This window comes from Rousettus aegyptiacus, unplaced genomic scaffold (genome assembly GCF_014176215.1).
Source record: "Rousettus aegyptiacus isolate mRouAeg1 unplaced genomic scaffold, mRouAeg1.p scaffold_m13_p_1, whole genome shotgun sequence".
NCBI lineage: Eukaryota > Metazoa > Chordata > Mammalia > Chiroptera > Pteropodidae > Rousettus > Rousettus aegyptiacus.
The window spans coordinates 11,710,731-11,737,422 of NW_023416284.1; the positions used below are offsets into that span (position 1 = coordinate 11,710,731).

The following is a 26,692-nucleotide window of genomic DNA, read 5'->3' on the forward strand; positions in this document are numbered from 1 at the left end:
ATAAACGATATACTCTAATCTCTGATATTCTGCTTTGTATTATTATTTAAATGTTTATAAACATTTGTTGAATCGAAAAGAATGTATTTTAAAGCTATTTTGCTAAAGCACTCACTCTTAATGCTCGCCTGAACTGCCCATCGATTTCCTTATTTATGTGGTACTTGAACGTTTTCAATAACTGCCTTGTACATAAAAGAAGTGCCTTCCCAGTCATCATTGATTATCACAGCATTCTGCTCATGCAACTACTTCAATTTTCTGACTGAGGTTCAATATCTTAAGCACAAGAGGAGACATCTGCTCTGAGTTACATCGACGATGCATCCTAGATTTGGAAGTGGGAACTCAAGCAACACAATAATCCAAATAAAGCCCTGCGCCTGTTACTGGCTTCGCCCACCAGTGAGACAGCGTGGCAACCTACGCCATCGTAGTCACGCGCCACACTCGTGTTCCGGAGGGCTAGAAATGACCCTGACGTGGCATTCCACGTCAGCCTTCCAAAGGCGGATGCTGAAGCCAAAACGCAGATCTGGGCCAAACGCCTGGCTGAAGCCACAGACGCTGAGTGCTGAGCAAGAGGCCACATGGCCCATCGGAGGGTTCCACGAATCAGTTCCACACCCTGCCATCTCGTCTCCCTTGGGAGGGTGTTTCTCATGCTCCTGTGCTCACCACGACCCTCTTCTGTTTCGGATTCACCTGCTCCATTTGAGAGGGAGAACTTATCTCTGGGCTGTCTAGAGATGCTTTTCTAGTAAAAGTTCAGCAGGCCCCCACCCCCGCAAAAAACAAAACAAAACAAAACAAAACAACACAACATAAAAAAACCAAAACTATCTCTACTGCTTTCTTCAGAATCAAGGAAGGAACCTGGGATGGTCAACCATGTCTTGAGGGATGTAGGAAGTGACTGGATATGGAGATTGAATCAGAGGATGCCCTGACCACCTGTGTGGCCTTGGGCGAGTTATGTCTCCCCTCTGACTTTCTGTTTCTTCCCCTGCAAAACCCTAAGGGGTTTGTTATGAGCATCAAATGAGGTGACATCTTGTACCTGCATCCAGTAACCACTCAGTAAAAGTTTGGTTGACAATGTTGTTACGATGTGACTAGTATCAACCACCAGCTGACGTTTATCAAGACCTACTATGTGTCAGGCACTGTTCCAAGCCTTTGATATGTATTAATTAATTTAATCCTCTCCACAGCCCTGTGATGGAGATACTACCATTATCCCCATGTTAGAGAAGAAGAAACTGAGGTACAGAGAAAAGAAGTCACAAACAAGTAGGGAAAGCTTGGATGGTCTTAGGCCTCAGAAGGGGACCCAAGAGCAGAAAGGAGGTATGTCACACCCCACTGCAAAGGATCGCCTTGGGGTACCAAGTGATAAGCTCACCTTGCGGAAACATAAAACCTTAGAGTTAAAAGAGACCTGTATATAATTTGATCCTCTACTTGCATAGGTGAAAAAGCTGGTACCTGTGCCCAGAGAGAGAAAGCAGCGTGCCCAAGGCCACATAGCAGCTTGGTAGCAGAATCAAACAGAAAAAGTCTCCTGGCTGAACAGTCATTATGCTTCCCCTGGGTCTTAGAACCTCCCATTAACCACAGATAGAACCTGAGAGGTCTCCAAAGTCCCTAACATTGAATTTGAAAATTCCACATGTGGCGTGTTTCTCTGAGGAAACGGCCCATACATAGTAATAATGGCAGTGATAATAAATATGAGAGCAGATAATGACATTTATCAGCTAGTGACTCTGGGCAAGCCCTGCTCGAAGCACTTTACATGCGTGAACTCATGTGAGCCCCACAAGAACCCTAAGAGCAGGGTGCTGTTATTATCTCCATTTCATAAGTAAGGAAACTGAGACCCATTGAAGTTAACTAACTTGCTCAAGATCACACGCTGGTAAGTGGCAGAGCTGGGTCGTGCTGGAACTTCTGATTTTTCCTATTCCCCAATCTGATGCTACTGGTACTATTGGAACAAATCCTCTGAGTTGTTTTCCCAAACAATAGCTAAGAGTGTCCTTCATTTCAAGGCACATAGGATACTATGATTGTCCAGTATATCCCCAGAATCTGAGTTGTCCCTGTAATGGTGGTAATTGACCTGGGTGTGGGTGTTTATTGACACAATTCTCAGAATCAAAACAAGTCTGTTTTCAGGTTATTTCAGCTGACCAAGTTTCCTCCTTTTTCAAGGAACCAACCTCTCCCTTTGCCCTTCAAACCCTGGCAGGAGGGCGGCTCCAGTTCTAAACTTAGCGTCAGAGCTAACTTCCCAACTGGGCTGAGCTGGTACAACAACCTGGCTGCTCAAAGAATGCCATCAAGGCCAAACAAAACCCCAGGCTGGGAGACGTGCCTGGTGCAAGGAGCCTGCAATTAAGCTGTGGCTGGATCGATTGATTGCTCTGGGATTAGATGCTGTGTAAGGTGCTCAGCAAAGAGCTGAGCTCCGGTCAAGTCGCCAGGATAATTTCCCACTCCACACACTCCCGACAGTACATAGACAGCTGCTCTACGATTGGTAAATACAGGGGCAGGTGGGGGAAGGGAAGGACTCATGCCTACTGACCACTTGCTCGTGGCAGTCCTGGGCCAAGCACCTTGTAATATAAGCACATGCTTTTTTTCACAAGGCCCCGGGGAGGACACTATTCTTATTTCCATTTTATAGATGAGAACATTGTGGCTTAGAGTAGTGGGGGGCACCTGCCCAAGGTCAAAAAGCAGATGGATGTCAGAGGTGAGATTTGAACCCAGTCCACTCGGGCCCATAGACAAGCTGTAATAAGAACCTGATGTGAAGCCAGGTGTCAGGGCCAAGGAATGTTGGAGTCACAAGCCCTTAGCAATCATCTATTCGATCCCCTCTTCCTAGAAATGAGGACTGGGACCCAGAGAGGGGAAGTGACTTGCATCTTTAGTGGGGGGAATGGGCAAGAGGGGACCGATGTCTGAGAAGTGAACTAAGGTAGCAGTCCTCGATTCCCGGCAGGTGGGGCAGGGGTCACAGAGCTCCCTTACTCAGATTCCTCCTCTTTGGCGTCCTTCAGGCTCTCAAGGAACGTCTCTTCAAGGAGATCCAGCTCTGCCAAGGGCACTTGGAAGAGGGAGGTCATGTGGCAGATGAGGACTCGGGCCCGGGCATCATAGCGCCCTTGAAAAACAGAAACAACATGGACCGTCAGTTAAGCTTTTAAACACAGAGATGTCAACGGCAGTGTAACTGATAAAACCCAAACTCTGGAAATGTCTGAAAAGCACAAGCTCGTGAGAACCGGCCACTTAAACAACAGCGCAGCTTCCCGGATGGAATACTGTGCAAGTGTTAAAAGTGTTAGTCAAAAGCACGGCAGTATTTTCCTCCTAAATTAGCAAAGATCGTTTTTTTTAAATCCCCAAATCCCAAAGCTGTTATGGAGGTGATGAAAACGGGTGCACTGATATAAACTTTCTGGAGGGCAATTTGGCCATATATGTGTGTGTATATGTACATATAAAGTATATGTATTTATATTTCTACATAAAAATAGAAAATATTTTATATATTTTGCATTTAAAATATATACGACATAAAAATATTATATATTATGTTATATATAATATTGTATATATTATATATAAGTTTATTATATATTATATATGTTTTTATATATTATATATAAAAACTTTAAAAAAATGTGCATCCTCCAAATCACAGAGACGGAAAGTAGAACAGTGGCTACCAAGGGCTGTGGGGGAAGGGAGGAAATGGGGGGTTAGTATTTAGCGGGGACAGGTTTTTAGTTTTGCAAGATGAAGCATTCTGGAGACAGATGGTGATGATGGTTGTACAAGAATATGAATGTACTTAATGCCACTAAATTGTATACCTAAACATGGGTAAGATGCTAAATTTTATGTTTTTGTATTTCAGCACAATAAAAAATTGGGAAAAAGATGTACATCCCCTTAGGCCTAGGAAGTCCATTTTTGTAACTCTAATCTTAAGGAAACAACCCTAAATGCAGAAAATATTTAGTAAATAAAGGCCCTCCTGTTATATTTATAGCATGAAGGTGGATATAGTCTAGAGAGTTCTAACACTGGGGATCAGTTATATAATCATAACTGACCATACAGTACATCCGCCCAGTGGAAAACTATAAAGCCAAAAAAAAATTTTTTTCTAAGAAAAGTTTGTAATAATTGAAAAAAATTCTTATGCAATGAAACAAACTTTAAAAGTGGATAGAAATTTACTTGATAATTTGCCATAGGGTCCCAACTAAGAACAAATAGACACTGCATAAGAAAAAAAGAGGAACTATGTTAAACAGGATTTCTTTCTGTCTTTTCAAAATTATCCATAGTGATTTTGGGTTAATTTTATAATCAGAAAACTTAATCTGTCAAAATCTAACCAAAGGTGGTCTATCCGAGCTCTGTTTCTGTAAGAACATGTTAATATCTGGTTCCTAAGAAGTGGGGGTCAAATGAACCAGCCCTGTGCAAGCAATTTCTGTCTTCAGGTAGCACAAGGGACAGAATCCTGGCCAAGTAACCCTATTGTACCAAGACGGACTCCATTACCAGCCTAAGCCGTTAAAGCCCAGCCTATCTGCCAGATGATGGGCCCTGTGTGGCATAAAAGATCCTTCTGGGTCTCCTCTTGTGTGGCCTGCCTCAGAACATGACATCGCACAGCACGCAAGCCAGAGACCACCCACGATCCTCCTTCCCCCTCACCCCGCACATCCCAAATCTCCAAGTCTGATGGAGTCTAAAAACACCTCCACTGCATCCATTTCACTTCTTCCCACCCCCTACCTGGCCCATTCCACTCACACCTTCACTGGTACCTCTACCTCCATCACATCTCCACCCATGGGACCCAGTCCATGCCTTGCATCCTGGCATGTGGGGGTCATTTCCCACCCACTCCCAGGCCAGGCCGTGAGCCTCTGACTGTGTGGGTCTGCAGAGATACTCTCCTCCTGTGACAGAGAAGGTCTGTGCCCCGCTGTGGCTAAAGGAATGGTTCTCCAATGGGTCAGTCTTGGTTTTAACCCGTGTCCTTCCATTTTCCACCTAAATGGGCTTAGATCATTTTACCCCTCCGATTGAACGTTTCCTGATAATAAGTATAAATCACTACAACAGTGCTTCATGCAAAGTAAGCTGTATGAGTTTCCTATGGCCGCTCTAAGAAATTACTGCCTTTGTGTCTTAAAAAATACAGTTCTGGAGGTGAGAGATCTTGAAATCAAGGTGTCAGCAGTACCAGTTCATTCTGGAGGGTCTAGGAGAGAATCCATTTCTTGCTTTTACCAGATTCTAGAGGCCGCCCGCCTTCCTTGACTTGTGGCCCCTTCTTCTATTCACTCCAACCTCTTCTTCCATCACTCTGATGCCTACTTTGACTTAGACTCGCCTGCCTCCCTCTTAAAGACCCTGTGATTAGATTGGGCCTACTCAGGTATCCAGGACAATCTCCTGATCTGAAGATCCTTAACTTAATCATAATTGCAATATCCCTTTTGTCATATAAGGTGATATATTCATAGGTTCCAAGAATTAGGACATCTTTGTGGGGTTGGGGGTGGATTGTTCTGTCTACCACATACTCTCTGAACTATATATGTGTACGTGCATGTCGTGTCTTGGGGTTACTAGGTCATTAAAGGTCTAAATAATTAGGAGCTCCTTGCTCCCTGATAGGATCAGACTTATTGTACCCAGGTGATAATCGAGCCGTGGATATGAAACAAACCTTGGTCATGGTGACTAATTAGCCACTAATTTTAGTCCATTGGTCAAAGTTACAGAGATATAGCTTCCAGGGGCATAGGTAACCTCCCAAGGTATTCTCAGGCACGAGCCTCTAGAATATCAGCCTTACGTAAGGGTCATTTTAAAGATCTTGGTGGCCAGGCTGCTGGATTTGGAGCTTATGATCTATTTAAGGTAGGTGGTAGGTGGTTGGGGAGGGGCATGAGTCCCAGGCTACCCAGCACGCTGGGGTTCTGTGGTCTTGACTCTATTGCCAACTTGCCAGGTGACCAACTCCTCAAGGGCCTGTCTACCCTGTTGGGGGCTCAGGTCCAAAGCCTGGGCATTGTTGTTGATTCTTCTCATTTCTCCACCCCCAACATTGAATCCGATAGTGAATGCTGACAATTGCACCTCTAAAATATGTCCTGAGTCTGATCACTGTGCTCCGCCTCCACTGCCATGACCTGCCACTGTGATCGTCATTGTTCTCCCACCCCTGGCTGTCTCCCTGGTTTCTCCTCTGTAACTCTTATACCTGCCCACACAGCAACTAGAGGAATTTTTTTAAGTCATAAATCTGATCATGTTCTCTCCCCCAACTTGAAATTCTCCAACAGCTCCCTGATGCACTTAGATGAAAATCCACACTCCTTCCTGTGGTCTGCAAGGTGTACATTACCTGGCACCTGCCTGCCACCCCCTCCCAACTCATTTTCTATTGGTTCTTGTTTCATGCTCCAGTATCTTTCCCAACAGGAAGCCACGCTCATTCCTGCCCCAGGGCCTTTGCAGGCGCTGTTGTAACTACAAAGCCCCTCCCCCAGAGCTCCGCCTGGCCGGTCCCTCTTATTAGTCAGGTCTCCACTCAAATATCCATCTCCTTAGAGAATGCCATCAGCCTCTGAAGTAAGGCAGCCCACATCTCAGTCACTCTGTCCCCATTCCTGTGTTTCCTATTACTGTTATATTTATATGTGGATGATTATTGTCTGGATCTCCCCACCAGAATGTCACTCTCACCAGGGCAGAAACCTTTCCTTTATTCCTTGTTGTCTCTGGGACAGTGCCCAGGACAATGTCTGGCAATTAGTAGGTTCTCAATTAAGATGTGTTGGCTCATTAACTAATTGAAGCTCACCCCTTGTCTGCCAGGGTCGTCTGATGTGCCCGCCTGTGCTGAGCAGCACCAAAGACCTTTTTCGGCTTCCCACCTTTGGCTGAGACTTATTCTCCTTTGGAGTACCCTCCTTGTACCCACTGGGTGACAAGGGAGAAAGTGGGTTTACTGAGGAAGGCCACTCTCCAACACTTGGTGTGGTTCACCTCTCACAGAGGTGGGTTACTCTTGACAACACCTGGAATGCTCTCTCCTAGATCTCCTAGATCAGTTCCTTCTTCAAATGTCACCTCCTCCAAGAAGCCCTCCCTGACCCCACTTCACTGCTTTCTGTTCCCTTACCATGAGGTATTTTCTTGTTATTGTCAGTTATAACTTGATTTTTACGTTAACGAGGTCCCCAGGTGGTTCTGAAGCAGGTAGTTTCTACTCTGAGAGACAGCGCCATGTGCAAATAGGCGAGCACTTCCTGGTCTGAGATGGGCTGGGCAAACTTGTGCCTGGAGGCTGGGCTCATTGGGACGAGCCCTCATGCTGCCTGCTGGGAAGGAAAACCAGCATCCATGACACTCCTTTCTATGTGCCAGGCATCACTCAAGGAGCTTGCACATGTGAGTGCTAATCCTCCCAGCGGTTCTAGGCAGCAGGTACAATGACGCCTCAGCTGAGGGGGTGGTGGAGCCTGAACGATAATCCAGATGATCTGACACCAACTTTTGTCCTCATTCCACTGTGGCCACCATTTAAAGGCAAGCCTTCTGCTCTCGAAGGAGTTTGGGGGTTCCAGAATGATCCCTTGTGGTCAGTGGTGAACCCTATCTTTTGTGTACATAGGCATGTGGGTTGCACATACGATGCCAAGCATAGCTCTAGGCCCTGGACCACAGGTGCACATAAAGGTGATCCATCACCTGGGCAGCCTGTTCTTTGGAAAATTCATGGGTGGGGGGTTGACCCAGGGATCTCGGGCCAGAGTGCGGCAGCCTGTTACAACCGCTGCGCAGCCCCAAGGCCCACCCAGACCCAAAACCACATAGTGTGGGAGTTCTTGGAACTCAACTGGTCCCTCTGGCTGAGAATGGCCAAGGGCATGTCCACAGTCACCCAGCGTGTTCATGACAGAGCCAGGGCCGGAACCCACACATCTGGGCTCCTTCCTCCACCAGCATCTCTCTGTAGAGAAGCTACTGTGTCTTGTACTTTATCATCCAGCACTGCACATCCAAGGATGAATGCCCTGGAGCTTGGTACTAAATGCCGGTTATACCCTAGGTGTTGTGATAACCACGCTCGCTCTCTCCACATTTCACAGCCTTCTGTTGCAAGGCATTGAACCAACCTCTGTTCTCGGTATGGCTCCAAGTACAGAAACCAAGATGGCGAGCTTGGGGTTGACCTTGTACCTCTTGGAGGGCAGCAGGATCCCAGACCTTTGGGAAGAGATCATGGTCAATCCCTTCCCTTTGAGGACTGCCCTCTAGACCGAAGAAATGATCCAAGATGCAGAACATCAGTCTTTGTTGTCACACAGACCTGGGTTGGAATTTTCATCTGACTACCTACTAGATGAATTTGGCTGGACAAGAATACCTCTTAAATTTGGCTTCTGTTGAGATTGAATAAGAAGATGCATGTGACAAGCCTAGCCAGCACCTGGGATAGAGTAAGTGTTCAATAAAGGGCGGCTAATATTACCATTTTTATGGTAAACTGTCACGTTTTCGACCCTCCCTGGTTAGTGATAGTCAGAAGCCAGGGCTGCAGGGGTGAGGCTGTGAGCTGCCTGCTACTACATCAGGTCAGGGACCCTCTGTCTCTATTCTTCCTGGGGTCCAAGGACGCATCTGTCAGGCCATATTCATACAACTGCTTACCCGGCCCACTGCGCTACCGTCCCACAATTTACCGACCTTCCTAATTACATATTTTTATGTTTAACACTTAGAATATTTATTCTAGTTTTCACCCTAAGTTAAATTGTTTTTTCATATAAAGAAACTATATCTTATTCCAATTTCATGCTACCCCGCCCACTGCTGAGAAATGGGTTGCACTTACGTGTGTGGGTTCAGGGTCTTCGCTTTTTGAGCCAGAGCACAGCTGGAGGGCCGGGACTTTAGGGCTGGACCCCCTCACGGGCAGCAGTTGAACTCAGATCGTTTTGGTCATGACTCCTGCCTTTTCCCCTCACGGCTTACTTTGTGGGGACAATGACTGGGCCTTCTTCCAGCTCCATCTTTTAGGATGCCAGCAAAATTGGCCTCTCCTTCACCTCCTGCCACATGGGGCACCCCACCCTAAGTTCCAGCCTCATCAGAGTCAGCCGTAAGGACCAGGGCGCTATAGAGTTCTGTCCACATGGGAAGAGCAGTAGCAAGCAGTTAAGAGTGAACTCTGAACTCACAGTGCCGGGGTTCAAACCTGGCCCCCTCGCTTTCTAGCGGTGCGACCTTGGGCAGGTTATTTTCCTCTGTGTTGCAGTTTCCTCTTTGGTAAAATGGGGACAGTAATAGCATCTACCTCCTAGGGCTGTTGCGGGGTTTAAAAGAATTAGTAGAAAGCGCTGAGCTCAGCGCCTGCACACACTAGGGACTCAGTGAGTATCAGCTATGATTAGAATTACTCCCATTGCCCAGCACAGGGCCTGGCACACACAGCGGGTGCTTAGTTCTTATCTGCTGAATGGATGAATTAGCCAGTTTCGATGCTGATAACGAGTTATGAATCTGGAGGGTGCTGATGGAGAACCCGGCAACCAGGCGACAATGTTTGCATTTCACCACGACGCAAGACAAACATCTCAAACCTTTCTGATTCATTGGAGAGGAAGGGTTTGCAATTCAGTTATAAAGACCAGATCAGAAAGTAGAGCCTAATTCGTGACAAAGATGGCTCTGTCCTCTGCAGTATGCACCTTCTCACGTCCTATGGCCTAGAGCTGGTGCTATCTTTGGCTTCAGAGGACAGAAGGAAAAAATATGATGCAGTTTAAGTTTCCTGGACACAGTGAGATTCACTTTGCCTTAAATGGAATTTTGAAACTTTGAAATGTAGTCCTACTTAACTTCTGCATCTAATTTCATCTCCTATCGGTGGAGATAACAGGGCCTACTTTAGTAGGTGACCTGAAGATTAAGTACTATGTGATAGTTCACAATCTATGTATAGGACCTAGAAGAGCAACTAGAATAACTTATAAACATGACCCATGACAAATAAACCAGCCCCACGTGGCCAAATTTTGGGTCCTAGGGAACTGGTTCTCAACCAGGGCTGTTTTTGACCCCTAGAGGACATTTGACAATGTGTGGAGACATTTTTTGCTGTCGAAGCTCAGAAAGTGCTACTGGCATCTAGTGAATAGAGATCGGCAATGAAGAGAGACATGTCCTATGATACACGGAATGGCCCCACCACAAACAATGATCCAGCCCTATATGTCAGGACTGCTGAGGTTCAGAAACCCGGTTTAGAGTTAACTCAGATTCAGTTTACCTTTCAACACACAAAAGACTTGTTTTTTGAGTTGTGTGGGCAAACAGCTTCATGCATTGTTGTTAGATGAGGAGAAGAAAACGGTTAACACCCCCCATAATTCCACCCAGCTGCCAAGAGGGCATCGTTTCATGACTAAGATCCCCATGCTGCCAGTAAAGGTGAACCTTCCAGGAAGTTCCAAGAAACGCAGCTTTTCATGCTGGTTTCTTGGGCGGGTTCCATGACTCATCACCCTGCCTCGCACCCAGAGAGAAATCCAGCAGCACAGAGAGCCTCTTCCTCTGTTGTATGTCCCTGCCCCATCGAGCTCTGTAGAAGAGGGCAGTTTAACACTCAACTTCATACGAGCCACTCTGCTAGTATGTAGCCTCGTTCTGTAAAGAACGGCCATCCATCCATCTTTCTGTTCATTCATAATTCCATCCATCATGTATGCATCCATGTATCCATCATTTTTCTATCCATTCATCCTTTCACCCATGCATCTATGCATGCATGCATGTGTCCATCCATCCATCCATCCTTCTATCCTTTCCTCCACGCATGCATCCACACTTCCATCCATCCATCCACCCACCCACCCACCCATCTAATGTTAAATGCCCACCATGTATCCAGCAGCGTTATTGGGATACGACAGTGAACACTCTAAGCAAGGGCCCTGCCTTCACGGAGCTTGTAGGGAAGTACCTGAACAAATAGCCTAACTATGACACTGACCTCTGAGCTGTTCCAAGACCCCCAGGGCATACCTCAAACCGTGGATAGTACTGAACCCTATATATGCTCTATTTTTTTTACTATACATACATACCTATGATGAAGTTTAATTTGTAAACTAGGCACAGTAAGAGATTAACAATAAATAATACCAAAATAGAACAATTATAACAATATATTGTAATGAAAGTTTGTGAATGTGGTCTGTCTCCCTCTCTGATAAATCATTTGATAACTGAGGAGGTGATCATGTGACTAATGGAGAGGGTAGTGTACACAGCACAGATACGCTAGACAAAGGAATGAGCTACATCCTGGGCTGGAGGGAGCAGGACTACGAGATTTCATTATGCTACTCGGACTGGCGCACGATATCAACTGTTTATTTCTGGAATTTTACATTTAATATTTTTGACCTGAGGGTAACTGAAACTGTGGAAAATAAAACTGCAGATAGGGCGGGGAGTACTGTAATGAAGTGAAAGATCTTGATAAGAGGCACGAGGAGGAGAGGAAAGGGAAGGGGAGGAAGCCACGGAAGAGGAAGGCAGAGACTGGAGTGACGCGGCCGTAAGCCAGGGCTGCCTACAGCTATGGGCAGCTAAAAGAGGCAGGAAGGATGCTCGCTAGGCCTTCAAAGGGAGCGAGACCCTGCGGACACCTTGCTTTCAGATTTCTGGCCTCCAAAACTGAGAGAGGATACGTTTCTGTCGCTCTAAGCCACCCCTCTATGGTAATTTGTTACAACAGTCCTAGGAAACAAAGGTAGTGAAATCTTGGACTGCGGCTTCCTGAGCAACCTCGGGTAAATTGCGTAACTGCTCTGAGCCACCTTCCTCACCCACAAAACGGAGCACTAGGATCCATCTCTTTAATTCATTCGACAGATGTTGACTGAGCGTGTCCTACGTGGAGGTGTGGTGTTAGCCACTGGAATTACGCGGTGGAGAAAGCCAGGTGTGGGTTCTGCCCGTGTGGAGCTTACGGTCTGGAGGGGAAGCCAGTTAGTTACCAGGCGAAGAATCACGTCACTAGGAATTCAACTGCAGCCGTGGCTGCCGTGGCTGCTGTGGTGTTGGGGGAGCGTCCCAGCGGGGAGGCCAGGAAGCCATTCCCTGGGGAGTGATGACGGAGTGGAGGGATGAGGGAGAGGTAGAGAGTACCTGGGCAAGAGGAGCAGGACATCCTCCAGGCAGGGGAAGGGCAGGTAAAAGATGCCATAGTGCCAAAGGCAGGGGCGCACTCAGGGAGGCCAGCGTGGGAAGAGGAGAGGGGGGAGAGTGGCGAGAGGTGAGGTGGGGGTGGGGCTGGCCCGCCAGGAAGAGCTGGTCTTTTCCCTGCATGCAACAGGAATGGCCACAGGTGTGCATGGGTGTGGAGCCAGGAGGCAGTGTGGTCAGATGTGTCTCCGGCAAGATCATTTGAGTTGCTGGCCAGAACGCTGAAAGACCAGCGAGGAGACCCCTGCCATCATCCGGGAGGGGATGGTGGTGGCTCCTCAGACCAGGGCGGAAGGTGGAGATGAGAAAGGGGCCAGATTCAAGGGCTACTTACAAAGCGAAACCACAGGGCACTGCAAGGAATAAATAGCCATTAAGAAGCACCCCACAGCACTTGGCGTGAATGATGTGCTCGCCAGCTCCCCAACTGTATGGGGTTCCCACGGGGGATCAGGCCACAGGCGGCAACTCCTATCACTGGCTTTACTGGCCGAGAACAAAGATGAGCCCTCACAATTTACAGAGCTTAGAAAATCAACTCACCATCCTTGAGAGAGAAGGTCATCAGGTCCTGGTGGAAAAGCAACGGGAATGGGCAATAAGTTGATATGTAATCAGCCAACTCATTTGACAAATATTTACTGACTCTTACTAAGTGGCAGAACGAGACAGACACAATCTCTCTGTGGTATATGCTAGTGGCGAGCCAGACAAAGATGTGCGTAGATAAATAAACGTGTGAGAATGTCAGGGAGCGAAACGGAGCGGGGGAAGGGCCTTTTTAAATCTGCTCAGCTGACTCACCCAAGAGCCATGTCACACGCTGCCTGCTTTTACTGTGCACGGAGCAGGTGAGCGACATGCCCACGGGCACACGGCAAAGCTGCTGCTTCTGAAAACAGGCGCCGCAGCTTGGCATTCAGGAACGTGGGCTCTGGAGTGAGACTGCCAAGGTTCAAATCCAGGCTCGGCCACTTGTCAGCTGCCTGATCTCGAACGAGTTATTTAACCTCTCCGTGCCTCAGTTTTCTCATCTATAAAATGGGGATGATCATACTACCTAGCTCATAGAGTTGCTTTGAGAATTAAATGCGTTAATATTTATGAAGGTGCTAGCACATCATAAGCAGTATTTAACAAGTTAAACCAATAGTAAATGTTCCATAATGATAGTTAGCTAAAAGCATCATCATCGTACGATATTATGATGAAATATTTTATCTTTCCACTACCCTCTTCTACTAGAAGTGCTATTCGGACTGACTTTGAAAGGAAATAATGTGTTCTGGTTTCCCTGGAAGCTGCCACCTGAGTGGTGGGTGTACCTGAGTGATCACCAACGGGCTGTCCTTCAAGATGGGGTCCTTTGATAAAATCTGAACAAACACGTCGGCTCCTTCGCCTCCCAGGCCACTGGCGAAAGCAGTCATGGTTGGCAAGACGGCTTCGGACAACTCCAGCCACTTCACCAGGCCGGTCATAAACTCTGTGCAGAAGGGGCTGAAAGACAGACACGACTGAGATCTCAAAGTTTCCTGGATTGTGTATCTCCAAGGCCGTGGGGAAGTTTAGATCGGACCTGTTTGGGGATGTGAACAGCTAGAATATACAAAAAGACCATGGCGACCGCGGTCCACGGAACACAGACATAGCCGAAAACCCAATTTTAGGTGGTGGGGATTTTAGCGTTTCCTCCCACCAAACATTTGACCGAAGAGGCTGATAAACCACAGGAACAAGGGCAAGAGCAGCTTCTGTCCTGGGCCGAACCTGAGCAGGGGCTGTGCTGGGGGGCTGAGGGATCAAAGATGAGCGAGATGCGGCTTCTGATGAGAAGCTCGCAGCAGGTGGAGACAGAGATGTGACTCATTGATCCCAGTGCCATGTGATACGCTAGGACAGGCAGGAATTGAGCTCTGATGAGTCCAGGGAGGGAGTCCCCAGACTGGCCTGTGGAGGGGAGGGCCAGCGGCTAGACAAAGCCTCCTGTACGAGATCTGCTGATGCTGGAAATCACCGAGGACGTGCTTTCTTGGGAAAAGCCAGCCACTGCAGAAATGGATAAAGCACAGAGGAATAGTGTCCTCCCGCCATGCCTCCCCCGCCCCCCTCCCCCCTCCCCACCACCACCGTGGGGTCTTTCTCCATAGCAGACATTTGACTTGAATTCCGCAGGAGCCTCTGGGTGGGGGATGGCCAAGATGCTCTAGGGGAGAAGGAACCCCAGGAGTTAAAACAACTACAGGAAGCACATGGCATGTTGGGGACTGTGGCAGAGTCCACATCAGGCTTTGATTCAAAGTCACCACTCATGGCAGCAACAGTGGTAAGCGGGGCGGTGGGCGGGCATGGGGCTGTGGAGCCAAGGGAGTCAGTGAGGAGGTGATTGGTTACACCAGCCCAGAAAAGAGGCCGAGCCCCAGAAGTCATGTTTATCTCCAAACCCAGCGCCCCGGCCTGCCTCAATTGCACTGTCCTGTACCCCAGTTCTGGCCAGACTAGGGTGAGCTGCCAGACTAGGATGAAATGCCAGAAGACTTCCCACCTGCACCACACAGCCTGGTCCCTACGCATCCCAGGCAGCCCACCCATCGCAGTCCTGAGAGCTGGGGCCACCGAAGCCCGAGCGGAGAGATCCCTGCAGGCCGGGCCCCTGACGAGAGCAGTGAAGAGCTTAGGTTCAAATCCTGGTCCCACTGTTATGGTCCAGGTCCCCAGAAAGCAGCTCTGAAATGAGTATTAGGGTCCCCTTGGGATCAGTGCCTGTGGGTAGGCAGGGAGGATCAGGGCTGGGCAGGGCAATAGTTAAGCTGCGATGCAGTCTCAGAGGAAGACTTAGCTAATTCTGAAGGGAGTTTTGAAGATTAGATGGCCCTTCGGAGCTACCCTCTGTGGGGCGAGCGGGCTGAGCCTTTATGCCTCCACATCAGCCAGTCATTGGATGAAGGCTGCCCCAGGAATGGGGCAAAACAGTGGGCAAAGTAGCTCTCTTTCGCTGCAGCTGGTCCAGGTGGTGCTCACAGTTCTCTCAGCAGCCAAGGGAACGTCTTTCATTCCTAAAAGGACATCTGAGCGATGCAGCACTTTGCAAAAGTAACGACCTCCCTGTGCCCTCAAGTTTCCTTATCTGCAAATGAGTCTAAGAGACCAACTTCATACGGTTGTTTGAAGATGAAATGAGACAATATGTATGAAGCCCGGAGAACATGGCTGGGCATGTAGTTGTTGCTCAACTAACGTTAGCTAGCGTCGTTATTTGTATTTCTAAGGCAACCAAGGGAGGCAGTGGAAAATGGGGTTCAGAGCCAGGCACGCAAGTCCCCTGGGAGCGTCCCCTTTGTGCCCTTCTTCCACCCCTCTTAGCTTCATTTTCCTCTGCTGTAAAATGCAGATGATAACAGGACCTGCCTCTTAAGTTGGTTAGAAAGATTAAATGACAGGGTAACCGCATCTGGCATCTAATAACCCTCAATAAATAGTCCCTACTGCTATTACGATTATAATTATTTACCTCACTGCAATTACTGAGATCACCCTGGGATGGGATGTGGTGTGTACAGAGGGCAAGGGATGACTAAGCAAACTGAACATTACTTACAAGTAAAATCATATGCAGAAAGGGCTCAGAGCTGAGCAGCAGCATGGCCTGGCCCCGTGTCCATAAAGAAAGTCTTGGATGTAGAGAAGCATATTATGACAAGAGTCGGGGGATAAAGAGCACGAACTCTGGTTCAAATTCCAGCTCTGCCACTAGCTGTGTGATCTCGGACAAGTTCCCTAACCTCCCTGTGCCTCAGTTTCTTTATCTGTAAAACAGAAGTGATAACGATGAAACCTATTTCAAAGGGTTGTTGAAAGGATTAACTAAGTCGACATTCGTCATGTGCTTAGAACAATACCTGGCACATGTAAAGCACTACATGTATGTTTCTTTAAATGAACAACTGAATTAATAAATATATATGCAAAGTGGCAATATAGCATTTTAGATTGGCGGGGCCTCAGGAGCTGCTTCTAATGTTGGCGGCCTAGTCGAGATACATGAACATCAACAGCAACGTGGACATCGAATGACAATCACAGAGCAGCTATCTGTCAGTTCCTGTGCTAAGGGCTTTATACACACTGCCTGTTTACTTTCCACTATAACCCGCGAGGGAGGGAGGTACTATTTTTCCCCCCATTCTAGAGATGAGGACGCCCAGACCCAGAGGGGTTAAGTGACAGCTCTAGGGTTCAAGCCCACCACTCTCTGACTCCAGAGGCCATGCTTGCCCACCGCAGAGACTGCCCTGTCCAGCGATTACATTCCTGGGCACTCACCATGTGCTGGGCGCTGGCCAGGCAGGTGCAGCAAACATCCCCTTTCACAGTTAGGGCCCCAGAGGTTCAACTCCTCATCAAGGGTCTCACCACTGGGGAGGGCAGAGCCTCACCTGGAGTCCGAGGATTCTGACCCCCCCCAAGTGCAAAGCTCCTCAGACTCACCAGGAGAGTCAGAAACGTTCAGGGAGGAAATGCCCCATGACAAACGGCGCAGGAGGCCACATCTGGCCTGCAGCCTGTTCTTGTAGATTAAGTTGTACTGGATACAGTCATGCCCATTCCTTTACATACCATCTCTGGCTGCTTTTAGGCTACAGATCAACAGAGGGACTGTGACAGAGACCAGTGGCCAACAAGCTAAAATACCTGGTCCTCTACGGAAAATGTCAGCCAACGCTGCTCTACCCATTCATTTCTCCATGTTTAATAAATAGGGTTAATCGTAGGGAACAGCGTCTGTGACGTTTACAGGCTGGGTAAGAAATAAGTATTTGAAAGGCTTGCTTTTCTGCCCCATGTGGACAAAAATGGCCATGGAGTATTTTCTTAACATAACAAACCAACAGTTTATCTGGGGCTGTAAAAAGGTTAAAGCTGCCTTTCTAATATGTTTTGGGCCTAGGAAAACCAACGTGGCAGGAGTTGGCATGCTGAATCAGAAGCTGTCAGGCAGGAAATGCCCCAAGGCAAATGCTTCCGGCCACCTGTGCAAAGTGCAATACTTGGATGTGGGAGGGGCACAGGACAATAACTCACTTCTCTATATGTCATCCTAGACGGTGCCTGGCACAGGCCTGGCACACTGTCCAGGTTCAAAAATGTTTGTGTGAACAAAATACACAAAACTCTTCCCCACCTAGGTACCAGCTTATCAGGTAGGGACGTATGAGGTCAGGAGAAGCTTCCAGAAAGATGGAGGCTTCCCAGATATGGCACAAGTATGGGCCAGAGCAGGGAGAGTCAGGCTCTTGCAAGAGATGGGACCCAGCTTGCTTGGGAATAGAATATCTAATGAAATCTATTCTGGCCTCCACATAGAGTGTGTTGTTGCATTATTAATAATGACAACTTCCAACATTTGTCTGGAAATAACTCTGTGCCAGGCTCTGTGCAGGGGCCATCGACATTCTGCCTCCCCACGAGAACCCTCTCTGACAGATGTCCTTTCTCTGCAGCAGTAATTCCCCAGCCCTTTCTTCCTGGGCAGCAGAACCCACCTTCCACGTTGAAGGTTAGAAAGGGCAAGTGCTTTTATTTTTTCCCAGCCTCCCTTGCAAGTGAGTCTCAGGCAGGTGATTGGATTTAGCCAATGACACAAAAGGGGAAGCCTTTTAGGCATATTCTGGGAAAGATTTCCTCCCCGATGACAAAGACTTGAGGAGAATCCCTACCATCCTCTTTCCTGCCTTGGGCTTTGTCCTGTGAGGGTATGATGTACGGAGCTGCAGCAGCCATTTTGTGATCAGGAGGGGGAGGCCAAGAGAATTGCAGAGAAGCCAGCCAAAGGCTTTTTGAGGCCCTGAAACAGGCCTGGAACTCTCTGCCTTTTGATTTCTTGGTAAGTGCTGAGTGACAGATGTCATGTTGCCCTACCAGGATGTGAGCTCCTTAAAGACAAGGAAAATGCCTTTCTCCTCTTCATAGCATCCTGCAGTCCCTGTCGGGCAGCTTGGGCTGTCAATAATTGTCTCCCTGAAGAAGCATGACCTTCCTCTGTGAGACAAAAGCACTCACTCACCTGTGCTCAGGTTCTGGAAATAGCTGGGACAGAGAGATGCCACAGAGGGCGGCATAGGCGAAGCGGTTGGCCTCGGACAGCTCCCGGCCCATGGGCAGATGTGGCTCCCCCTCCACTGCTGGCTCGGCCACCTGAGGTGGCCTACGGCTTGATCTGTCCCATGTGGCCATTGCCAGCCCTGTAGGGAAAAAAAAATCCCAGTGAGGAATGCATCCAAGGCGTAAGCAAAGGTTACTTAGGTGGACACAAAAATGATCGACCATAGAGAAAAGATTGATAAATTCGCCTTCGTTACAATTAGGAACTTCACCTTTAAGGGGGTGAAAACACACACCACTCATTGGGGGTGGAGATATTTTCAACGTGATTTTCAACAATGTATCCATTGTATGTAAACAACTCCTATAAGTCATTAAGAAACAGAAATGAAGTAAATTTAAAAACCGGCAAAAGTCGTGAATAGGTACCTCATAAAAGATATCCAGTGGCCAATAGCACATGCAAGGTGTTCAACATCATTAGACATCAGAGACATAGAAATTAAAACCCCAACGGGACATTGCTATTCACCCATCAGAATGGCTAAAATTAGAAGACCAACAATACCAAGTATCGATGAGGATAAGGGACAAAGAGAACTTCCATCCGCTACTGTGGAGTGTGACTTAGTCATCAGGGAAACAGGAATTAAGACTCAATGTGATACTACCACGCACCTATCACAATGGTTAAAATGGAAAAGACCGACAATTCCAAGTACTGCGGAGAATGAGGAGCAAATAGAACGTTCATACACTGCTGGTGGGAGTGTAAACTGTAACATATCATGTAAGATTATGTTTACATGAACTCGAAGAACAGGTCGAACCAATCTGTAGTGATAGAAGTCAGGAGAGAGGTTCCTTGTGGGAGGGAATATTGGCTCAGAGGAGGCACAGAGAACCTTCTGGGTGATGAAAGTTTTGTGTATCTTGACTCGGGTGGTGATTATGTGGGAATAAATGTATTTAAAAATTCATCGAGCCATATACTTAAGATATGTGCACCCTGTGTATGTTATATATACTGCAATGAAAGGAGGGAGGAAAGAAGGGAAGGGAAGAAAGAAGGAAAGGAGAGAGGAAGGTCTTCTTCCCTTCCCTCTCTCCCTCCCTTTATTCTTTCCTTCCTTCCCAGGGAGAGAAGAGGAAGAAGGGAAAGGAAGGGAGAGAGGAGGAGAGGGGAGGGAACAAACCAAGCCAAGCCAGGCATCCAAGGGGCAAGAAGGACTCTGGGAGGGTACCAGCCTTAGAGCACTGTGGATATGGACGCAGGCTCAGGACCAGACAGACCTGGGTGGGACTCCAAGCATCCACCTAACAGATATGGGACCATGGGCAATACAACCTGTCTGCACTTAGATTCCATCACCTACAAATGGGACTATAACAGTATCTGCTTGGAAGAGCTGTGTTAGCAGTAAACGACATCGCCATGCAGGTTAGTATTTGTAAAACATTTAGAACCAACTCTGGCACAGGGCTCATGCTACATAAATGTTTGCAAAGAAATAAATGGCCAAAATAATCGACAAACAAATAAATGAAACGCTAACCACAACGCTCTGGCACATAGTAACAGTGTATAAGTAATAGTAAGAGCTACCATCAACGAGCCATTGCTGGATGCCAGGCCCTGGGCCGACCTTTTACCATGTACGGTCTCAGCCAACTCTACGAGCCAGGTACTACCAAAATGTCCAGTTTGAAAAAAATAAAACGGGCTCAGAGGAGAAGTACCTGGGCCCAGGTCACACAGCCGGTAAACGGTAGACCAGAGCCCGAAGCCAGAGCTCTTGGCTACCGCCTCTGTTTTAAAACACTCACCCTATCACCATGAGATTCCTAGTCTAAAACCCACACTCTGCACTGATTTTGGTCCGTAAAATTCATTCTCATCCAGCTGAACAATATGAATTTTTGTTCTCAAAATACTACTTCCACGGAGGAGTTATTTAAAAGTCTGTTCACAACTAATATTTCATTAGCTTTTCAAAATAACCCTGAGGCTGTTAGAAGCAACAAACCAACATCTATACAGCACGTAACAGTTTACGAAGCACTTTCCAGTCTGTTTAATTCTCACAACTATCATGCAAGGTTAAACAGGACGTGAGCTGTTATGACTTTCTACTACAGTTGAAGCACAGGCTCAGAGAGGCCAATCGATTCCCCAAAGTTACACAGGAAGTATGTGATGAGAGTCAAATCAGACTTTTGGCTTCAAACTCCATGCCTTTTCCTCTACACCAGCACAGAGACCTTTCTTCCTTTGTTTCAGATGAAGAAGTTGAGGCACAGAGAGGTTAAGACCTTGCCCAAGGTCACCCAGCAGGACTGGCTTCCTACGTTTGCTCTAGGAACCCAAGTTTGAGATGAACAGGAGACATCCGTGGCTCAGAGGATCATTCCAGATCATAAGGGTGGACAAAGGGGACAGCAATAAGCCACGGACTAAGGAAAGCACCAGGGGCAGCAGCCAGCATGATGTCAGCAGGCTAAGCAATCTCCACTATAAGTAATCAACTCTATGTGTCCCTCGGAGCCTACAGTAATTGTGCCTACTACCCAGAGGAACCCAAGATGGTATTTTATTGGGCTGGTATCTGGGGAGACCCACGTCAGTTCTTAGTTCAAGAATAAACAGCCATATAATCAGAGAAGCATGAGCTGGCCTGCCTCTAACCACAGAGGAGAAGAAGAATGCTTAGCGCACAAAAAGCTCTGCTCAGGCCAAATTCAACTCTTCATTCATTCATTCATTCATTCATTCAATAAAGTACATTATAATGCATTCTTTCCACAGTAGCCCGATATATACCAATCGTATCACTCATCTGCTTAAACACCTCCAAAAGCTTCCCACTACACCAGGAAGAATACCGAGCCCCTCCGGATGGCCTGCGATGTCCTGCATGATCGGCCCCACCTGCCTCTAAGCTCTTCACGTCGCCCACATCTGACTGGGTCACTACCCTACAGCCACATTGGCTGTCCTTCTGCATTTCAGATATTCAAGCTGGTCCCTCCTCCAGGCCTTTGCACCTGCCATTCCCCATGGCTGGGACACTCCTCTCCTGACATCACCCTGGCCTCAGATGAATTTCACCTCCTCTGAGAGGCCTTTCCTGATGCTCCAGGCTAAACTACTTCTTTGGCCTCTCATCTCTGTCTCAGGACCCTGGTCTATTTTTATAATCCTTAGTACTATCTCCTATCTTAAATTACACACACACACACACACACACACACACACACACACACCTTTTTTTTTTAATTGGAGTGGACATTCAGTATTATTTTATATTAGTCTCAGGTGTACAGCATGGTAGTTAGACATATTTATATAATTCATGAAATGATCCTTCCAATTAGTCTAGTACCCATCTGGCACTATACATATTATTACAATATTATTACATATATATTATAATATATAACAATGTAATAGTTATTACAATATTATTGACTATATTCCCTATGCTGTACTTCACATCCCCGTGAAAATAATATATTTCTAAATTGCTTATTTACTTATGTATACGAATAGAATGTAAGCTTCTTGAGGCAGGCCTCTGGTTGTTTTTTCACTGCTGTACCCTTAGCTTTCTGACAAACCTTAGAATATTGTAGTCATTCAATGACTACTTGCTGGATGAACAAAGAAGGGTATGAGATGTGCGATGCTCTGTTTTGGGCCTCAGGGCAGGTCAGGGGACAAAACTGACAAATTCCCTGCTCTCAGGGGGCTTACATTCTAGTGAGAGACAGGCGATAATACACCAATACGTAATGATAGTAATAATTTAAGTAACCTGCCCAAGATCACATAGCTGGTAAGTGATGGAACCAAGATTTGCATTGGGCGGGGGAGTCTGGTCCATGCCCTTAACAGTCCACTAAATAAATCCGTAAACATTAGGTTGTGATCATCGAGGAAGAACAATCAGGCAGGGTGAGGAGGATATGAAGCGATGGGTAGGAGGAAAGCGATTGTGGTGTATGGATAAAAGGTGGCATTCCAGCAGAGGCCTCCAGAAAGGAAGGGGACAGCCCTGCGGATGGATGGGGGAGGGTATTCCCGTAGAAGAAACAGGAGAGTGGTAGAGACAAACAAGTAAGCAGATGATGATGAACCAGCAGAATAAATACTGTGACAGGGGAAACACGGATAGAAGGTTAAAAGGAGGAGGCCTGGGACCCCGAATTGGCTTCCTGGAGAAGGTGACATCAGACAGGGATGGGATCGGGGAGAAGAGCATGTTTTGGGCAGAGGGCACGGGATGTATCAACATCCAGAGGTAGAGGAGCAAATATGCTTTTTAAGAACCAGAAAGATGCTCACCGGAGCCAGGGTTCAGACAATGGGTGGGCGTGGAGGGGTGGGAGGGAAGAGATGAGGTTGGAGATGCTGCTGCCAGCGGCTGCACCGTGCAGACCAAGTTCTTCCAGCCGAGGAGTCAGGCTGAACTTAAAAGATTTAGTTGTAAGGCCATAGCCTCTGAGGAGTGGCGAGGGTAAGCAGGGCCTCTCTGTACTATTTCTGTAACTGCCCGTAGTCTATAATTATTTTAAAATAAAAATTAAAAATAGAAAAGCAGTGAAATGTCTCTATAGAATTTGAAAGGCCATTTCTTAAGTTCTAAATAAATTAAAAATAAATATCCACCTCATCCCTAAATTAACCAGTTAGTTAATTTAACAAACACATATCGGCACCTATATGTACCAGGCACTGTCTTACATGCTGGAGACACAGAGGTGCCTGAGACGGACTGACAACAACTCCCCACCACGGAGCTACATTCTAGTGGGGCAGACCAACGATAGGAAAACTCATAATATTTAAATAATGACGAGGGTTCTGAAGAAAAGAAACCTTAAACAATACTTACCTGAATTTCGAGAAACTGTGGGCCTTCCTTCTAAGTCTGAAAACAGGTTTTTCAGTTTCTAGATGGCTCGTCCCAGAAATATGCAAATTGCCCTGGAGAAGCAAACCAGAAAAACCAGCCTGTTGGAGCCACAGGGTGTGGGACCTGCGGGAGGCCTATGGGAGACAGGGATTGGGTTACGCAGAGTCTGGCTGCTACTGCACCCCTCTGGGCCTTTGCCTCCACGGCACCTGGGACGGGACGCCTGTCTGAGCAGCGCAACAGGCAGCTACTGATCACTGAGCACAGCCCTGGCACTTTGCATGGACCGCCTGCTCCAGCTCCTCACACCCTGTGCGGTGGTGGTTGTGCCGGCTGCTGGGTTAGCCTGGCAGTGGAGGGCAGGCCTGGATCTCCTCCATCTCTGTATCCAGGTGCCCAACCGCTTCCCTGCTACAGAGTGAGCGCTCAGAAAATGCTTGTTACACGAACTGGTTTTTAGGCTTACGTAAGAGCTAGGCTTCCTGGTTCTTTCTTTCCCTACCGGGTACTCCTATTCTCACACCCCCATCATCAGATTGAGGAAATGAGATGGAACAAGGGCCAAGCATCTGAAACTACCCAGAGCCCCAAACCTAGGGTCCCCTGGAACTTCAAATAACCTCAACTTCATCCTAATCCCTTTCCCATGCCAAGGAACTAGAATATTACTCTCACCTCTGTAGGACTCTGTAGTAGAGTTTTTAAAAAATTATCAGTGATAACACCCTGGATGCAACCTTCCTATGGGACATGAGAATGTGCCTGTACCATGTCTACAAACTAGGTGATTCAAGACACCAGTCTGACCATGTTGAAAAGATGCAGAAAAGAAAACTGGCTGGAAGAACCGCCTCCAAAATGACCTCTGAAAGGTGAGATGCCAGAAACTTTTCCGGATTTCCCCAATTTTCTGCCATAAATAAGCATTGCTTTTGAACTTAGAAGTTGTTGTGTTTATGTCTTTACCCACAGAGAAGGGACTGTTGGGAGTTGCATCAGGACGGTGACAGTGGCTATCTCTAAGTAAGGGGGGAAGGTTAGATTCTGGATGATTTTAACTTTTTTCCTTATATGCTTCTGTTTTGTGAATTTTCAAGAATGAGTATATATTGATTTTAAGACCATAAAAAATAGATGCGATTTTTAAATTATAGTATGGGCTGTTGCTGCCGGCTCATACTGGCCAATGAGAAGTGAGTCTATGCATTTCTTCCCAGCTCTGCATTCGGTGACGCTGGTGGCCTGAAGTGGGCCACAGAGGGAGCAGTCACACCACAGACACTGGCGAGTGCTACAAACGAGGGATTTTATTTTCCAGAGAGGTGCTTAACACCACGCCACTGGATATATACTACGATTCCAGTTATGTTTTTAAAAAATGTCTCACAGAACAAGAAGGTCAGAAGGAAGCACATCCAAATGTTAACAATCATTGTCTCTCCATGGTGGGGCTGTGGGACCAGAAGTAACTGGTTCCTTCTATTTTTCTGTAGTTTTAACATTCTTAGTCTTGAGCTTACTGATGCTTCTATAATAGAAAAAACAATTTTAATTAAAAACAACAATTCTGCTCTAGATCCCTAGAAGAGGAACATTTTATCTCAGAAAGCCCTGGCCCCTTGTGGCCCAGCCAAGCGTCGGGAAGCTGAGGTCACAGTTAAGTCCCATTCCTTTGAACCAATGAAATGGACAAGGGCTGATATGGCAGACAGAGGAATATTTCGCTTTCCATGAAGGTGGGATGGTTTCCACTCTATGGATTGCCCAGGTGGATGGGCTGAGCCCCAAACTATTCCAGCTGAGGGAGTGTGGTGGCAGCTGGAGGGGTGGGGCCACGTGCCACCTGAACTGTGCATACTGGTCCTCAAAGGCCTCTGACCCTTGGTCTGATTAGGGATCAGGATTCAGTCCAAAGTTGAACTGAGATTCTTAAGTGTGTCAAATGTGTCTGAGGAGCTAGGCTGATTCCAAGATAGCGTGCTGGATTCCAGCAGGGAGAAAAGACCCGGCTGGGTGGGGCCAGCAGTGTCCCTGTGCCCTGGGGCCAGCTGCTGTGCAAAGCGCTGGTCTAGCTGCACCCAGAGCTCAGGAGGCCACTGATGAACAGAGTAGCTCCCGGCTCCCAGGGGTCTCCTGGGGGGCTTGACCCTACCCAGACACTGTGAAGACACCCTGGCCTGCTCTTGACCCAGAAGAGACTTTCGGGAAAACATGTACATAATGAGAACAGCGGGGCGAACACTCGCCCATGGCTGGACTGCAAAGCCTAGATATGGGATGGAGTGGGACCTAGTTTTGATACTCTACGACTGTGATTTTATTCTAGTCAGCCACATGTCCATCACCAAAGAAAACGCTGGCTGAGTTGTTTTTGGCAGTAGCGGGTGTAGATGGTCATTCCACAAATGACTACCCTCAGTCTGCAAGCACTCACAGTTGGTCCTCAACCAGTTTATCGGCTAACGCCAGAAATGTGGAATTTCTCAGCGAGATGAAAAATTCCAGTCAGCACTGAGGAGAAACTCAACTATGGTCAATATCATCCTTGAAAATCCTTTAAATCATCCTTCAAACCCCATGACCCGGACCTTTAGAAGCTCACACACAAGAATGAACTTGTGTTTCTCTTACACGCCAGCCACCTGTGGCCTTTTCTCACTTAGAGCAGTCAGTGAAGGCCAAGGTCAAACTTGTGTGCCTGTGCCTCTGTGTGTGTGCATGTGTGCGTGCGTGTGTGTGTGTGTGCGCGCGTGTGTGTGCATGTGCGTGTGTGCGCGCGCGTGGTGTTCTCTTCCTCTCTTCCTCTTTTCTGGTTAACTGGTCCCAGGTGCATTTTTAAATGAGTCAGCAGCTCAGTCAAATGAGCATCACTACTAGAGAGGTGATTACAGTGTCTTGGGAAGACTAAGGACTAATTGTTCCAGAGCCAAGGAGAAGGAAGAGCATCTGGCCAAAGAAAACCTTTACAACAAACAGGGTTACTGCACAGTTAGACCAGAAACTCAGAAGATTGTAGATCAAAGTACACACGCGCGCGCGCGCACACACACACACACACACACACACCCTTGATATGGCCCTGGAAGGGAGGATTCTAGGCAGACCTCATTGCCTCCTCCCTCCCCCTTCCAGCATTTTTGGAGAGAAACCATTCACTTTATACCTCTATCTGGAAGTGCGATTGGAAGCCAGTGGTAAATGCAGCATCTCAGGAGGTCTCCATGGCAACAGTTCCAACAGAGAAGAACCCAGAGGGTTTTGGACAATCCCACTACAGACTAGAAGAAAAAAAGGATGTTAGCACAGAGAGAAAGTTCCCGTCCCAACCTCACTTTAGCAGCCTG

General features: G+C 47.3%; 1 protein-coding gene across 6 annotated transcripts in view; it reads right to left on the reverse strand.

Moving 5' to 3' along the window:
* The window catches only part of TMCO4 (transmembrane and coiled-coil domains 4), an 80,912-nt gene that overhangs the window by 49,531 nt on the left and 4,689 nt on the right, over window positions 1-26,692 (reverse strand). For 5 of the 6 annotated variants that reach the window (XM_036229416.1, XM_016128303.2, XM_016128305.2 and 2 more), the window contains exons 2-7: window positions 26,512-26,626; window positions 23,328-23,419; window positions 18,395-18,572; window positions 13,656-13,830; window positions 12,874-12,901; window positions 3,046-3,178 (exon numbers count right to left, since the gene is read on the reverse strand). In XM_036229416.1, coding sequence (XP_036085309.1) covers window positions 3,046-3,178; window positions 12,874-12,901; window positions 13,656-13,830; window positions 18,395-18,564 — 506 coding nt within the window. In that variant the 5' untranslated portion in view covers window positions 18,565-18,572; window positions 23,328-23,419; window positions 26,512-26,626. Of the gene's footprint in view, window positions 1-3,045; window positions 3,179-12,873; window positions 12,902-13,655; window positions 13,831-18,394; window positions 18,573-23,327; window positions 23,483-26,511; window positions 26,627-26,692 lie in introns of all 6 variants that reach the window. The other variant, XM_016128306.2, reaches the window with a different exon arrangement.